The 16,559-nt window shown below is 43.6% G+C and overlaps 1 protein-coding gene across 2 annotated transcripts; it reads right to left on the minus strand.

The window, feature by feature from the left end:
- Positions 1-6,315: 6,315 nt before the first annotated feature.
- On the minus strand, positions 6,316-12,570 carry LOC123143278 (death-inducer obliterator 1). 2 transcript variants are annotated; one of them, XM_044562143.1, is made up of 5 exons: positions 12,248-12,570; positions 9,565-11,697; positions 8,475-8,595; positions 7,624-7,683; positions 6,316-7,538 (listed from the first exon to the last, which is right to left on the minus strand). In XM_044562143.1, exons 2-5 carry the CDS (start codon positions 11,685-11,687, stop codon positions 6,516-6,518), a joined length of 3,327 nt encoding a protein of 1,108 aa, XP_044418078.1. In that variant the 5' UTR covers positions 11,688-11,697; positions 12,248-12,570; the 3' UTR covers positions 6,316-6,515. The 2 variants fall into 2 exon arrangements, with proteins under 2 accessions (XP_044418078.1, XP_044418077.1); XM_044562142.1 differs by having other exon boundaries at positions 9,565-11,707.
- Positions 12,571-16,559: the final 3,989 nt, after the last annotated feature.

The following is a 16,559-nucleotide window of genomic DNA, read 5'->3' on the forward strand; positions in this document are numbered from 1 at the left end:
GAGTAAGATTAGTGGTGGTGCACTCTTTTGCCTAATAACCCGAGCATTCCGCTCATATTTAACACGTATTTGAAAAATATTTAAAAGCATGTATAAAAAATGTTCATAATGTATAAAAAAATGTTTTAGAAATATACCAAAAATATACAATGTGTATGAAAAAATAGACATCGGAAAATATATTTCAAAAAATGATATACATGTATTTGAAAAATGTTGAACGTGTAGACAAAAATGTACAGTGCATGAAATCATAGACATGTGTTAGAAAATGAAAAATAGAAAGAAAGAAATCGAAGAAAGCCGGTGAAAACCAAAGAAAGAAACAAAGAAAAATAAATGTAAATAAAAAGTAAAAAAAATCAGAGAAAATCCCAAAAACGGATGCAAAAATTAAAAAAACAATAAGAATACCATAGGGAGAATAAAAGTCGTGTGGCAGCTACAGTGCTGGGTCGACCCAGTAGTGCCGCACCAGGGGCGAGCTGAAGCTACGTCTCGCTATAAGTGAGATATAGCTCCCGCGGATTTAGTGTGCTTGGTCTCGAAATGTTCACTCGTGCGTTGCTATTGCGTTGACTTTGGTACGAGTTGAAAGAGCCCGTCAAAATTTGGGTGGGTTTGAAGAATCCATGCGATAAGATGGACTCTCTACGCTTCTACTACTATCATCATTGGCAATGGTACCCATGCCTCATGCCACATTTTGGGACTCCCTTGGCTCAACTGGAAGAGGCCAAAGGACATCGCTCCTCTCATCTACACAGCTTCCTCGCGTAAAAATCAGAAAGTCAAAGTCTTGGCGGACAATGCTTGGGTTCACAAAATCAGCCTTGATGAGGTCACTTCCATGCAGCACCTATGGGATTTATTACACTTTGATCATGCATTGAGGGCACACACCTTCCCAAGGATGTCGAAGAGATGACTTAATATGGAAGGGCTCGCCAAGTGGGCAATACTCATCGGCTTTAACATATAATGCGCAATTTATTCGGTCAACAAGCATAACATTGTGATGTTTCATCTGGGGTGCTTGGGCCCCACCAAAGGCAAAAAAAATGCTTGGTTTGCAATCCAGTACAGTATTTGGATGCTCCACTGGCTTGCTTGGCATGGTTGGCAAAATTGTGGCATTTATCCACTTTGCAAACAAGTTCAAGAATGCGGGGCTCATCTATTCTTCAAATATCGTTTCAGAATCCGGATTTGGAACCCCGTCAAGGATTGGCTAGGCCTCCACACCATTGACACATCCACGTAAGCAGCAGAGAAATCTATCAAGCATTGGTGGCGCACTATGTCAGTCGACAACATTCCCCATAGAAAAGCAATGAACTCCCTCACCATGCTCCTTGGTTGATCTATTTTGAATGAGAGGAATGCACGGTTCTTCCGGCACAGATCCACTCCACCGGCGGTGATCATTGGTGCCATAAAGGGAGAAGCAAAACTTCGGGTAATAATAGGAGCTAACAAATTAGGTAAGAGCAACTCTACCAGACCCCGCATCCCACCGGCCCGCAAAACGCGTTTGCAATTCGCGCAAAACCACTTTTGCGGGCCGGCTTGGACGGCCACAGATGCAGACCCCTTAAACGGACCCGTAAAAAAGTATATGCATGGAATATGCTTTTTTACGGGTCGGCTTTGCGGGGTCTGCTCTTTGCGCCGCTGCATCCCGCATCTTATCGGCCCCCAAATATCAAATCCAATATAAAGACAACAATCGAAAGTAAAACTTAATTATTCAAATCAAATATAATACAATAATCATCCACATTACAAATAATTATTCAAATCAGCATAGCAAACTTAAATAATGCAATACAAAACTTGTCATGAATACAAATACAAATGAATACAAAAATAAGTCACCGTCCAGTTCTTTGCCAATGGTGCTCAATGAGATCCTCCTGAAGTTGAAAGTGGGTGTTTGCATTTTCAATCTCCTTATATGTTTGAAGAAAAGCTCTAATGCAGTTAGGGCCTCTAGCTGGTTTAACACGACTACCCACATTGTCATAGAAGAATTCCAAGTTCATTCCTCTCTCATCTTCAAGAATCATATTGTGCAGGATAACACAGCATGTCATAATATTTTTCAAGGTTTTCTTATCCTAAAAACGAGCAGGACCACGGACAATGTCAAACCTAGATTGCAAAACACCGAATGCTCTTTCAATGTCTTTTCGGGCTGCCTCTTGCACCCTTGCAAATTCACATTGCTTTTTAGTTTTGGGTTCTTTGATGCTTTTGACAAATGTGCACAAGGAGGGTATATACCATCAGCAAGATAGTACCCCTTTGTGTATTCATGCCCATTGATAGTGTAGTTGCAAGCAGGAGCATCACCACTGGCAAGCCTAGCAAACAAATGAGACCGTTGCAACACATTGATATCATTGAGAGTGCCCGGCATACCAAAAAAGCAATGCCAAATCCATAAATCCTCGGATGCTATGGCCTCAAGCACAATTGTTGCATCACGAGAATTGCCACAATACATTCCTTGCCATGCCTTGGGGCAATTTTTCCAAGTCCAATGCATACAATCAATGCTACCTAGCATGCCAGGCCAACCTCTCCTCTCATTAGTTGCCATCAATTTCTTTGTGTCATCTTCGTTGGGTGCCCGAAGATACTCAGGACCAAAGACATGGATGATCACCTTTGCAAATCTACGCACAGACTCAATTGTAGTATCTTCACCAATGCGAAGGTACTCATCGGCACAGTCAGCCGGAACACCATATGCAATCACCCGCATTGCCGCGGAGAGTTTTTGATATGCACTAAATCCCTTTAAGCCCGCGGCATTTCTTCTTTGAGTAAAATACCAGCAATTTGCCTCGCAAGCTTGAACAATTTTGACAAAGAGGGATTGGCGCATTCGGTACCTTCTCCGGAAGAGGTGCGGTGGATACGTTGGATTCTCCGTGAAGTAGTCTTGCATCAACATCTCGTTCCCAAGATGACGATTCCGGGGAATGCAAAGACGCCCGACGGTCGATCCTCGCCTCCTCTTCCGGTTCTCGTCTTCGTGCTCCTTCACGGCAAGTGCCATGACCAACGTTTGCTGCCGAAAGTTCGAAGCATCGTCTCAACATCCGAGTCGTCCGAATCGGACGAATCGGAGAGCAAGAACTTCTCGCACGGGCTCAACTCCATCTACATGTGCACCGGCGCGTCAAATTAACTAAACCTAGATTGCAAAAATCACAACAAAACGCACTAACCGGTGGCGGACGCGGCGGGTGATCCCGGGCGGTGACAAGGAGGCGGGCACGACGGTGGTCGATCCCCGGCGGCGGCAGCGACGAGGGCGGCTCTTCTCACCGGATCCGGGGGGTAGTGCAGCATCTCGGGGCAGGAGGGTGTGGGCGGCCCCGCGGACCGACTCCGCCCGCAGATTTGGCTGGAAATTGCCGGCGGCGGGCGGGCGGAAGCAAGGGCGGTCGGCGGCGGAAGGAGGGGGGAAAGCGCGCGGGCTGAAATGTCCGTCCCGCCAACTGCTTCTCTGTGATGCAGGGCACCGCAGCCGCGAGGGAGAAACCCGCGTATTCCCGGGTTGGGGTCGGAATTTTGCAGCGCCCCTCAAAAATTTTTGCGGGTCGGGGCGGGATGCGGGGTCAGATCGGGCAGGTTTTTCCTCCCCTACCCGCATTTTGATGGTTATTTTGCGGGTCGGGGGCGGATGCGGGGTCTGCTAGAGTTGCTCTAGTAACATACCGAGAGAGTAACGACCTTTCGTTCGATCTTATTACGTCAAAATTGCCACTGCCTAGTCCCACACCAGAAACATGCCCGATGGAAAAAACAGACAGATGAGGCTGACATTCGATCCCCTCCCTCCCGCACTCGACCACAGGACTCTCACTCCTGCCTAGGGTTCCTCCAGCGAACCTGCCGCTGCCGTCGGGCCTCTGCTCCTCGACGCCCCCAGCTCCGGCGACTTGGCCGGCGGGTAGGCCTGCATCTCCCGCCCCAGCTGCCTTCGGCGCTTTCCCTCCCTCCCCCGGTGTCCAGCAGTAGCTCCTGGCCCGGTCCGGCCAGGGCTCCACTCCAGTGGACGGCGCCCACTCTGGCCAACGTGCTACTCCGGCGAAGGACCCCCGCTCCCCCTCCCCTCCTCCCTGGTCGTGAGCCCGAGCATCAGCTAGGAGCTCCTTTGATTTTGATTTTGCAAAATTTACATGTAGATTTGCTATGAGCTGTTGCTGATGTGTGTTGTTTTCATCTTGATTTGCTACAAGTACGAGGTGTTGCTCATATATGGCAGAACTAATTTTGATATGGATGTGCTGATTGTGCCAAGTATAAGTACAAGATTGTTGCCCTCTGGATGATATCATTGTATTTGCATAGAAAGCAATACCTAGTTGTTGTTTGTACTACATATTAATTCTTCAAATTCTTTTTTATTGACATCATGAATAATAGATGAAAGCATCGGCATATTGTAGTGTCTGGAAGTCGAATTTACGTTCATATGGGTATCAAAATGATAAAAAAATATGATATCATTTAATCCAAACAACAATATAGTTCAAGGGCATTACAGACTTTTCCCCGACCATACGGCAGATAAGCTGACAAAACAGACATGGAAAAGAACTGGCTAGCTTATTATCTGGAGCTTATTTCCACATGAGCTTATTCTAACAGGTTCTTATTTCCACAGCATAGCTCAAAAGAACTGGCCCTAATATGGGATGTGTGTAACCGTAACAAAACTATATGCTCCTCTCTTACTTAATGGATGAGGCAAAGCTTATGACTTTGTTTCAGAAAAACATACTCATCTTATCAATAAATCTAACATAACTAGTTGGTTATTCTTTGTGAATCAGGTATAGGGAGAATACGTGGAGCGCCTAGGAAAAAGTGTCAATGAATATATGTAGATTAAAAATGAATGAAAAATAGCATGCAAGAATAAAATAATTTAAAAAATATATCGTCTAGTTGATAAGTAAATAGAGTGTGGCTCCAATTTTGGTACAAATAAAAAGGAATGAGCTTAACTTTCTAACTGGAACGATTCTCTGCCCTATCTTATAATGTTAAAAACAGATGAGTGGATGCAGGAAATGGTTGGGTTTTCTTATGAGCAAACTTTTTTTAGAAATCTTAATTATGGATTTAATCAGGCTGTTATGGGTTGAATGTGTAAAAGAAGTAGTATACTGATAAGAAGAAGTGTCGAGCTCCATGGACCTCGTATTTTTTTTTGAAGTTTCAAAAAATTCTAGAAAACAAATCACATTGCAATACAGATGTATATTGCACGTGTACAAATTTTCATGAGAAAATGCATCGACGCACGAGGTACACAAAAATGAAAAAAATTGTGATTTTGACAGTGAACATTCTGTGGACTGTTCACTGTTAAAACCAACAATTTTCACTTTCATGTATAGCTCGCGTGCCAATATTTTTTTCTCATGAAAATTTACACACTTGTAGTACATCCATATGTCAGTGTGGAACTGTTTTCCAGAATCTGATGAAATTTTGAAATGTGTCTTTTTGAATGTTTCAAAAAAGGGCTCCATGGAGCTTGACCACCGCTCGTAGTCCAAAGTAGGGATTGTGCTGCAAAAATAAATAAATAAATGTTCTGTTCTCTTTTGTAGTTAAAGACATGATCTAATTAGGTAGGAAAATGAGCTGAGAAAAAAGATCCATGAACTAGATCCCCTTTTTGTTTCAGGGTTTGCATCGAAATGCAACACCCTGTTCTGAACGTATTGCTCTATGTACCGTCATTTGGTAATTAAACTGGCAAGCCCAAGCGTTTCTTGTTCATTTCCTAATAAAAGGTTTGATGGTACGTTTTCTCTAACCTCGTAAATTTTTTGGAGCATAGGTAATATGTTACTGCACCTAAAAAAAAGGTAATATGTTACTTTGCAGATAAAAGGTGCTTATAAGCTTACTGAAAAAAACAGGGAAATATTTTGCAGCCTTTTCAAAAGATGAGGAATAGTCCCGACAGCCCATCATGCACGAGCGGAACAACAGCAAAAGATCACGGGCAGACAGCTCCCATCCACCCACCCACGTCCTACGGAACATCAACTGCACAAAAATAGAAGTGCATCTCCCGTGGGCTCTTGCCTCAACCATCATGGCTACTAATTCAAGGGAAGACCAGAGTTATAATTCACTAAAATTATTAATCCGGATGCATCAAAATGTCACTTAAGAGTTCCAAACCGTTTACAACTTATTTTCTGCGTCCAAACATTATTGCCAAATTTTTCTGCGTCCAAACAACCGTTTACAGAATGTCTTGTCCAAGGAGAGCAATGGTTCAGAGCGACAGATCCTATGATGTTTATTACGAAATACAACCCACACAGGCATCTAGAGTTACATGCTCGGGTACAGGAGGGGTGTACACATACTTACACGAATCTGTAAGCTAAAAGAGGTAAAAGAGACCAACACTAGAACTGACGCTGGCAGCTACAAAGAAAACAAGAGAGCTAAATTTTACATCTTCGTTTCTATCTCGGTCCCCAGGGGGCGCCACCTAGATTCCCAGCTTGGGCGCTGCTACCATTAGGCATTATCACACCACCATACTGGGGTGCTGGAACAGCAGAGCCGGCGGCGGCCGGCCCGCCCTGCTGCGCCGTCGCCGGCCACCAGGCACTAGGCTGCTGCTGCCATGTTTGCGAAGGCTGAAGCTGCAGCTGCTGCTGCTGGACCAAAGGGAGCTGCTGCTGGCTACTAAGGCTGTACTGCATTGCAACCTGGGGAAGGAGAGGCTGCATTGCATTTGGGTTGTACTGCTGGTACGCATGGTGGATCTGCTGCATGGGCGGCAGTGGTGGTGGTGGTGGGAGTGGTTGCTGCGGGGTGGGTGTAAATGGAGGCGGCTGCCTACTTTGCTGGATGGGGTTCCACTCTGGTATATCATCGTCGTCGTCGTCAGCCCACGGACGCGATTCAACAGATGATCTTTTACCATACTTCTGAACCAATTCCCTCATTTGCTCGACTGGGCGAGCAGAGGTCGGTGGTACATGCCGTTGGCCCTTGAAGGCATGCGTCGTTACATTAGCAGCGGGGTTAACAAAATTAAATTCGGGGAGATCGTCTTCATCCCTGCGCGCAACAACGCCAGGCCCAAAACCTGGGGGCACATCGTCATCGGTTACATCCTCCTCTTGGTGCTGGTGGTGGCGCTGGTTGGGAAAACCTGGTGGCACGCCGTGAGAGTTCTGGGGCGTGGAGGGCCTATGGGCCGAAGTAGAACCGGTAACCTGGGGTTTCCTTGGGGCTGACTGCCTCTTGGAACCATCATGCCTCTGATGGGAGGACACCCTAGGAACGCTGGGTCTCCGCCAGACGACGATTCCAATTATCGACGTTTCTGCCACAGCGAGACCACCCAAGTGCTCCTTTGGCAGGTGCTGGGAGAGAATCTCCAAAGTTTTCCCTTGAGGAGGGCACAGGTACAGCTCCAGTCCATCTGCAGGCTCAGCTAGTCCCACTCTCTCATCTGCAATATATGAATCAATTGTCTGCAAAAGAACGAGCCAATTTAGTGAAAACAATCATCAAAACTCTGGTAAGCTCATGATGGGTGATCTGACTTAGAAAAGGAACCTGCGAGAGTTGTTGGCGGCCACTCTCCGACGAACCCTCCTTCCAGCACAGCTCCGTTACCTATAGAAGTAGCAGTACAGGTACTTAAAACAGATGGAACGGATTCTCGATGGCGGAACAGAGAATTAAATGCAGCACAGGACACATAATTTAACTATGTGCATGTAGACATAAGCAGTACAAGTGGAAATACAATCCTAGAAGGAATACAACACTATTATTTGCAGTTCTTGCGCTATCTAGTGAAATAATTCAATTGGGCAGTACCAATCTAATTGCATAATGGTAACAATTACAAGTACATATACTGTTCTGATTCAAAATATATTCACCAGCTAGCTTGAGAAGTACACACATTATCAAGTAAGTACAGATATAGATTTCTTAAGCACCTGTTAGGAAAAATTTCTGGCGACTAGCATAAAAGTACCAACACACCTGCACATGTCCCTGCCTCTAAACAACAGTGTATCTAGATATTATGAAAATCTCAAAAAACATGACAGATGCCATTGTACTAGTATTGCTTTTTGAAATATTGCCAGTTTAGGACCCACCCATTCAAGGTAGAAACTTTAGAGGAATTTTATAAAAATCTGAGGCTATTTTCCTCCAAAATTCTGAGCTCTGGACACGAGAGGGATCGAAACATCTATTCTCATCACTGATTTCATTTTTCTTTTACCAGATGGACATATGCCATTGACCTCTAATGAGCGTGTGATTATAACATGGAGAGTTATCTAGCATCCACAACATATTGGAAAGTAGCCAGCATAAATGTGTAAAACCATAATCATTCCAGTAAGAACATCATCTAGAAACAAATTATGCATTCAAAACAGAATTACCATTATAGCGCGGCTCCTAGATTTGGGAAGTTGTTCGAGAAAATCTTGAAAAGCACTAAGTTTAACTCTCCCCTTGATTTCAATTAAGCTACTCCATTCTTTCCCAGATGGCTTTTCACCACTGTACAAGAGAAATTTCAAGATATGTCAGAACCAATACAAATATTAAGTACCGAATAAGGTCACATGTAGCCAAAAAGCAGTCCATATTCATTAATTTAGGAGCTAACGCTCACATTTATCCTCTCATTCATGCAGATCATGCGCAATAATTTAACTTCCACATGTGAGACGGTGAGAGACTCAGCAACTGGTGCCCCCCTTAATTGTACTAGCAAGTAGCATGTGCTTCGCATGTTAAACATTTGCTTTCACAACTGTTTGCCACTTAGCATAACTACGTAAATTAGAAACATGTCATCAAAAAATTGCCCGAGTATAATAATTTGACATAGCATATTTGCATGTAGTGTTTTCATTTGTTCTTTTTCACCAGCCTTATTTTTTTCTTACTCCTTTAGGAAGTCCGAACATCTTTTAATCAGGAATCGCAGCCATTCTTGGTAGACAGGAATTCGTTGGTACAGGCCCAAACTAAGCTGCACATAAGCATAAGTGCATAACTATTTGCAAGATGAATATAAGCCCAGTGCTCAATAATGCATTCTCACTTACAAAAAAACCATTTCATTCTTCAGTTAGAATCACTAATACCGCATGGTTGGGGGGAAAGGGCAACGGCAGGTGAACATTCGAGAGAATGGTTCAGAAGCCGGCTGAAGACCACTACGGTCCGATAAAAGTGTAGATGGTGAGGTAAATCCTTTTTCGGAAACTCATGAACTACATAGTGGTATAGAAGCTGTCCCATTTCAGTAACATATAGTATTACCTAATTGAGTGGATTTCCACCCGTGCCATTAGAAAACTGAAGGCCAGATCAAACAAGTTCAAGAATGCAACATACAGAATGATAACTAAAGGAAAATTAAAAGGCGTTTTAAGATGATGAAAATGAAGAGGGAATGTGATTAGATCAACAGGACAAGCTAAGTTGGTAACAACCAAACAATTCTCCAATGAAACAAACCTTTTGAAAATGGCAACAACATTCGTGAGTGACGATAGAGTAAGCTGAATCGCACCCTCCCATATACTCTCACGAATCATAGGACCAGCAGTTGTCTTATGGTTCACAGTCGAAACAGGATTCGACATATTAGCACTAGCAGCAGCAGGTTCTTTAGATTCGACTTTCTCAGGGGAGGATTTGATTAACTCTCCATCGCGCGGCACATCAGGAACCAACTCTGAACCAACCTTCTGCTTGGGTGATTCTGACTTCTGTTTGGGTGATTCTGACTTGGACTCCGATTTACCCTGTAAAGCCGGCACATCTGATTCAGATCTGGCCTTCTTTTGTGCAGACTGCTTATCTTCTGTCTCAGGAAGTTTCTCAGATTCTAAGGTGGAGCTAGGTTCATCAGAATCACTGAGATCTTTTTGCGGTGTCCCAGCTGATAAATTTTCAAAAGGTGGTTCAGAATCTAACCCCAGCATGAATTCATCTAGCGAAGGAATTGGTGGAAGATTCTCTGCGTCTTTCAAGTCATCGACCATAAGTTCATCAATAAGATCTGCTTTCTCATTTTCAATATATTCAACATTGCCTGATGAATCATTGTCACCTGTCCCACCATCCTCATCTTGTGACATGCCATCAGAACCCTTGTCCTTAACTTCTACACCAGTTTTATCATCCATACTTGTTTCATCATTGGTTTTTGTTTCACTTTCAACAGCTTTTGGTGGAACATGAGATAGAACATTACCCCCAAGCTCAACCTCCACTGAAATACCATCAGTTTCTTCTATTTCAACTTGGAACTCTCCTTTGTGTGTTTTCCTCACTAAACGCCTGACATCAACTTCAGTGTTAGGAAGGACAACCATTTTTTCATGTTCTTCGGCTTTAGCCAACCGCCACTCTGAGAGCTCTTTGGAAGCAAGTTCCTCCGCAGTCATTGAACAAAGGCGATCGGGTGCAAGTTCTCCAGATATGACCCTCGACCTTAACTCAGGGTTGCCTTTATCTTTTAGATTAAACAGAAGAGATCTGCCTCTCTCCTTGTACTTCTTGTTCACTCCACCAAACAGTTTAAAGAGTTCCTCTTCAATTCTAAATGCCAAGCTTTCAGCCTTCTGGATCATACTAGCCTTATCTGTTGCTGCCTTGTCTGTAGACTTTATTCTTTTTGATTCAGACTCTGTCAAATTGCCTGTAACCCCAGGCTCAATATCAGAAGCCCTGTCCCTCTTCAAATTAGGTTGTGTCACAGGTTCAGGCATCCCAGCAGCAAAATCAGAAACCCAACAAAGGCCATGACCTTGCAAGAGTTCATCTGTGACAACCATACTTTGGCCTAATACTTCATCTTCTGAAGGAAGGTGCTTTAGTTGTTGCTGTTTATCATCATTTGTGCTTGTGATCATGTCTGATGCTATGCCACAGCCTAACTTCTTATCTCCCTCGCATTTCTTAGCAACATCAGCATTGTCTGCCTCTGAATTGGTTGTACTCGCATCCTTGGATGTGGTCATCACTGTATCCTGCACTTCATCTCCCTCCACCTTCTTCTGGTCTGCTGACCCATCAGACTGAAGGTTCTGTGCAGATTGTTTCTTATCCTGCTGGTCAGAATCCATTACGAGTGCAGCAGAAAGTGACTCCCTGAACTTTGATCTCACAGATTCAAACTGCTGAGGCTGAGCCTTTGATGGTAGTTCTTTCTGTGCAGGACGCTTGGTAGATAATGCAGATTTCATCATCTGAACCTTTGGAGAAGCAACACTTTTCTTTCCCGCAACAGATGGCGACAGCTGTGATCCAGTCATTGCTGGCAAAGATGTTTGAACATTCAGCACCTGCTGCGGCGGCCTCAATGATACTCTGCTTACAGATATAGGATGTGAAGTCTCTGGCCTGGAAGCACCAGCTTGGGCAGCTTGTTGACTCATAGGGACAATATAATATGAACTGACAGGTACCGAAGCTCCCGTAGAGAACATTGGCTGTGCACCCCAGCCAGCAGATAGGGGAGGATAGAATGCAGTGGGATACCCGGTCTGAGTAGGTTGGATATTTGAAGAGGGGAGTGCTTGAGATCCCATGCTAGCTGACATGGGTTCCTGGCCCTGCTTTGATAACTCCATTGTGCAGCCTCTTTTCAGAGCTCCAAGACATAAGAATGAGAATAATCAGTTGATGAAGCATAAAAGTATGAATGATGAAATGAAACGAAACTCCTGCACTAATTCACAAGTGGCCTATGCTGTGTTGTTGCCAATCAAATGAACAGGACCTAAGTTCTACAATAGACTAAACATGATGTTCTACTCTCTGTGTTGTTTGTAGAGATGAAAAACAGGACACTCATATACTATTTGTCATGAGATGCACACGTGCGCGTTCAATTCTAACTGCTCATCTTATAAGGAAAATTTCAGTCTCTTGTCTACAAACTAGAAACCCATACAGAAGCACTCCAACAGCTTTTCTACATCAAAATCACAGCATACATATATACATATAAGAGCCCCAAAATCACATAGTACTCCACTAGCAAGGGACAATCACGCGTGCTTCAAGCAACCAAACCCAATCCAGCTGACGAGTTTCCACAGCTAGTACGTACTACCAAATCATGGTAGGGTTCAGCGGCAGATGCAAAAAAATATATAGTTTAGGTTTAGGGTCTACCGTCTATGCATACCTTGGGATTGGCCGGGGCGGGGAGGAGGGGATCCGTCGACGACGCGGTACCACAGCTCGCCGCCGCGGTCGCTCTTCGTGCTCGCCCCTCGCCTTCGTCTCAGGCCGCGCCGCTCGATTCACGCCAGCATGCCGCCGCGACCGGCCGCAGGAGGAGGGAGGGAGGGAGGCGGGAGCGGGCGCCCCTTGACCGGCCGAAGCAGGACGAGGGCCGGTGGAGGGAGGTGGGGTTGGGGTCGCTGGCTTGGTGCGCCGCCGCCGCCGCCTGCGGTTGGGAGGGGAAACGGAGAGGGGGGATAGGAGTGGAGGAGGGGATGGGGGTGGGGTAGATGGGTGGGTGGGTTACGAACTTACGATACGACGACTCGTGTCACGTGAGGCGCCTCTGCTCTGGCTCTGCCCGACCTCGGCTGCTGGTTGGGTCCGGCCACGTCATCTCAACCAACCAGACAATAACTCGGGTTTTCAGATCATAAAATGTTGCAGATCGGGCTCATTTGATTCGCAGCAAATTCATAAGATTTTTTATTTTACACTCAAAGGAATTCATATGATTTTTAGAGGAGCTTAGAGGATATGTTCCCCTCCGTTTTTATTAATTCTGCATGTTACATCTGACTAAAGTCATAGTACTTTATATAAATCAGTATGAACATTTACAATAATATAAATCTATATGATGTGAAAGTGCATTCAATAATGAGTGTAATGGCGTTGATTTGCTATTGTGTATGTTTTCTTTTTGTAAAACAACTATAAATGGTTCGGGGATGTAGGATTATCAATTTCGCAATGCACTATGTTTTGGGGGTAAATTTTTCTTCCACTCAAATATCTTGTTATAGTTTCATTTGTTTTTCTGTAACGTCAAACACTCTTGATGCAAATTTATGTGTTTTCGAGTCGGGTAGGATTTTTTACACGGATATCATGTACTTCCTTTATAGACTAATATAAAAATCGCTTAGATCACATTCAATTGGATATGACACTTCAATCTTGCGGGTTTTTTTTCTATTCATGAGTTCCGAGGACCATGTGAATCAAAGAAGTCCTTAGGTTTGATTACTTTATCTTTTTTTTCATTGTGATCGTATTCGCCCGGTATACATGTTCCTCTAGCGATCAATGGAACTCCATTTTTATTTGCATGCATGTGATGCTCGTTCAGTAGGTAATAATAAGGCTGGTAGCAGATTCTATAGTGTCACCCCGGAATTGAAGGAAGTTGAGGAACTCTTGAGCCCATGAGGAGCAGGAAAAGAAACTCATGTATAGGTTTAGTTTCATATTACACTTTGTTTCCTTCCATTGGACAAAACCATGGTAAGTACTCCAAGTTGTTGACGGTGCAGAAGGTTGTTCATTAAAGGAAGATCGAGAAGGAAGACATCCAAGGCGACGCCACCACCAAGCGCCTGCCATGTGTCGTCGCCGCCGCCACCACGTCGCCGACTCCATCACCACCATCGCCAATGCCACCTCCACCACTCCTTCTTCCTTCCCCATCACGGTCTCCATGATGGATCGCAATCACTCTTGAACCTCCTTTTAGTGATATATTTATTTGAGTATTGGTTGGTTATGGATATGACCTAGTACACCAAGATTGAAATAGGGTACTCGTTTATGTATGTGTCTCTTAAATGGTTTTATTCACTTTATGGTGAACTTAGTGTTTGAGAAGTCCAATTCACCGGTGTAGTTGAAGACATCCAACTCGCGAGGGCTCACATGAAGTTGATTGGTATTTGTGTGAACTGATAGACCTTACAAGTGATATTCTTTGATATCTTGAGATGAGCACAACTTACATAGGAAGTACTATTGTCCATAAAAATTAATGCCTTTGGTCCACTCTTTGCGGCCTTAATTTCTTCCTTAGACGTGGCAGTATGCGACAGGGAAGAAGACAATTGAGTTGCCTCAACAGACGGTAGGTTATAGGTAAAGTTATGTGAGGAACTGCTCATGCTTAGTAAATTATTATCACTAACCAAATTATGTGGTAGTGACCCAACTAGCACTGACCCATCATTAGATTAACACATACAAGCGCCACCAACTACTGACCCGTTGCATAAACACCATTTTTGCTCGAGTAAACATTGCCTAGTTCTCCTTAGTTTATTTCTCGGTTTAGTCATAGTATTCATTTTATGTTTTAGTTAATACATAGTTTAATTCCCTTGTTTACCATTTTCCTAACAACCGATAAAGTAAGCTATTTCTAAACAACGGCTTGGGTGCGAACGTAGCTGCATATGTGACAAAGTAGTTGTGGGGTTGGTAATTGCCTTACTTTATCCATTTAGAGTTTGGTATATAAGTTATGCTTAAATTTTTTCATGAATTGTGCTTGTCAACCAGCCATGTGCACTTGCAAGACATTAAGCACCTGCGGAACTTGCTCGTGCGCCTCCCTTGATCAAGTGTTCGGCACAAATGCACATGGGTTGCACAATGATGTCGGTATGCATCAACACAATGAGTATTTTATTACTTACATTGTCCATCGGTTGGAGTGCCTTCTTTGAGTTTAGAAACATGCACCGCCAAAATGAATGTGAGATGATGCTAATTGTTGGAATTTATATGAGACTTTACCCACCTACTAGAGAAACAAATAAGGGCCAAAGAATTTAAATCCAAACCCCTACGATAATTGTTGTGCATAATATTGTCATAAAAGAAGATCAATTCAAAGTTTCTAAATAATGCAAATTGAAACAAGTTCGAGCATTCAGACCTTCTATTTTGCATTTTGATCATAGTTTGGTATGTCTTTGTTTCTCTTGATCCATGGAACTCCAATTTTACTTTGCATGCAACGGTCATTAGCCGGATAGACACATCAAAAACAACATGGGGTATGTTGTCTTCCTAGCTTGTCATGAGCCAAAGCAAAACTACTACTATTGCTCCCTCTAGTTCTCTAAAGTGTATAAACCGCTTTAGATAATCTACGTGGTCGCTATTATCATAAATTAGTATTATGCATGATACTAGTGCATGTTACTCTTCACTACGAGCAACCTAATTATCTACTTCATCATATTTTTTTGGTACAGACACTTAATATGAGCTAATGCATGGGTCGGTCCAGACCTAAGTTCACATCTCACTATGGTCAATTATGGATCAACCCATGAACTCATGTACTATGGGCCCCATAACCAACATAAGGATACCCTTTGAGGTGTCATTAGGTTTCTCAGAAAAGCTCGAGCATGATAATCCAACTATCTTAGGGCTCAATGAGGTCGTGCAGCTCAATAGGTGTGTTATAACCATGTAATTTTGCTTATTTGGTCGACCATCCAAACATCTCTGGCTCTATACAATGTACAGTTGTTCTTACACTTGTGAGCATTGTTTTTCATGTATAAAACTCTTGTTTGAATTAGCTAGGCTAGAGGTTTCCTCCTTTTTCATGCAATTGGTCATTGGGTTTTGTGTTTGCTTGGCGCGACATTATTCTTATAGTGAGCTTTGTTCGAGCCAAACTAGATGAATTTTTTTCTTCAGGGGAGACACAGTTGTACATTCACATAGTTATTTCAATGGGGATGACAGAGTTCATGATAAGTGATAAGGTGTGATCTCATTTCTTTTGGCAGATGAAATGAGGTAAACAGAATATATCACATGATTAAGTTGTCGAGCATTTTGTTCTCCTAGTGAGGTGGGAGCTAGGTATGATCAACATCAAAGTTATGGCCAGGCAGGCCTAGATAGTACGTTTCAGGGAGGGCTTTGGATCCATATCTTTACAAACAAGTACGTTTCTGATGATAGAGCAGAAATAGTTCATCCAACTTAAAAATCCCAATTTGCCAAGGCTATTGGCAAGATTTGGCATTTGTTGCGTCTTGGTACATGATTTTGAGGTCCATGAAGGGCATACGTGATTTCATGACTAGGTTCCCTTGGCTCTTTGCAATTGCGGAGGAGCCCAATGCTAAAGTTGCTCATGCTTGGGTTGGGGGTAGATGGTCCCCCGTTTTAAGCAATGATTGAATCTATTGGACTTTGCAGAAAGGGACAGATTGGTGGGAGCCTTGGTAGGGAAGATCAGTTCCGACGGTCAGGGTACAAATAGTTGGAAACTTGAGCCTTTAGGCCATTTCTCCACGGGCTCCTTGTACATAGAGATTTCTAATAATTTTGGAGTTTGCGACACCCTTGATATCTAGAAAGTGTCTACCCAGGCTAAAATCAAGATTTCCTAGTGGCGGGTAGCTAGATACCACATCCCTAGTGGGGATCGGGTCCTTAAGCGCCATGGACTTGGCGATGGCAAGTGTGTGTGA

The sequence above is a fragment of the Triticum aestivum genome, chromosome 6D, assembly GCF_018294505.1.
Source record: "Triticum aestivum cultivar Chinese Spring chromosome 6D, IWGSC CS RefSeq v2.1, whole genome shotgun sequence".
NCBI classification, from domain to species: domain Eukaryota; kingdom Viridiplantae; phylum Streptophyta; class Magnoliopsida; order Poales; family Poaceae; genus Triticum; species Triticum aestivum.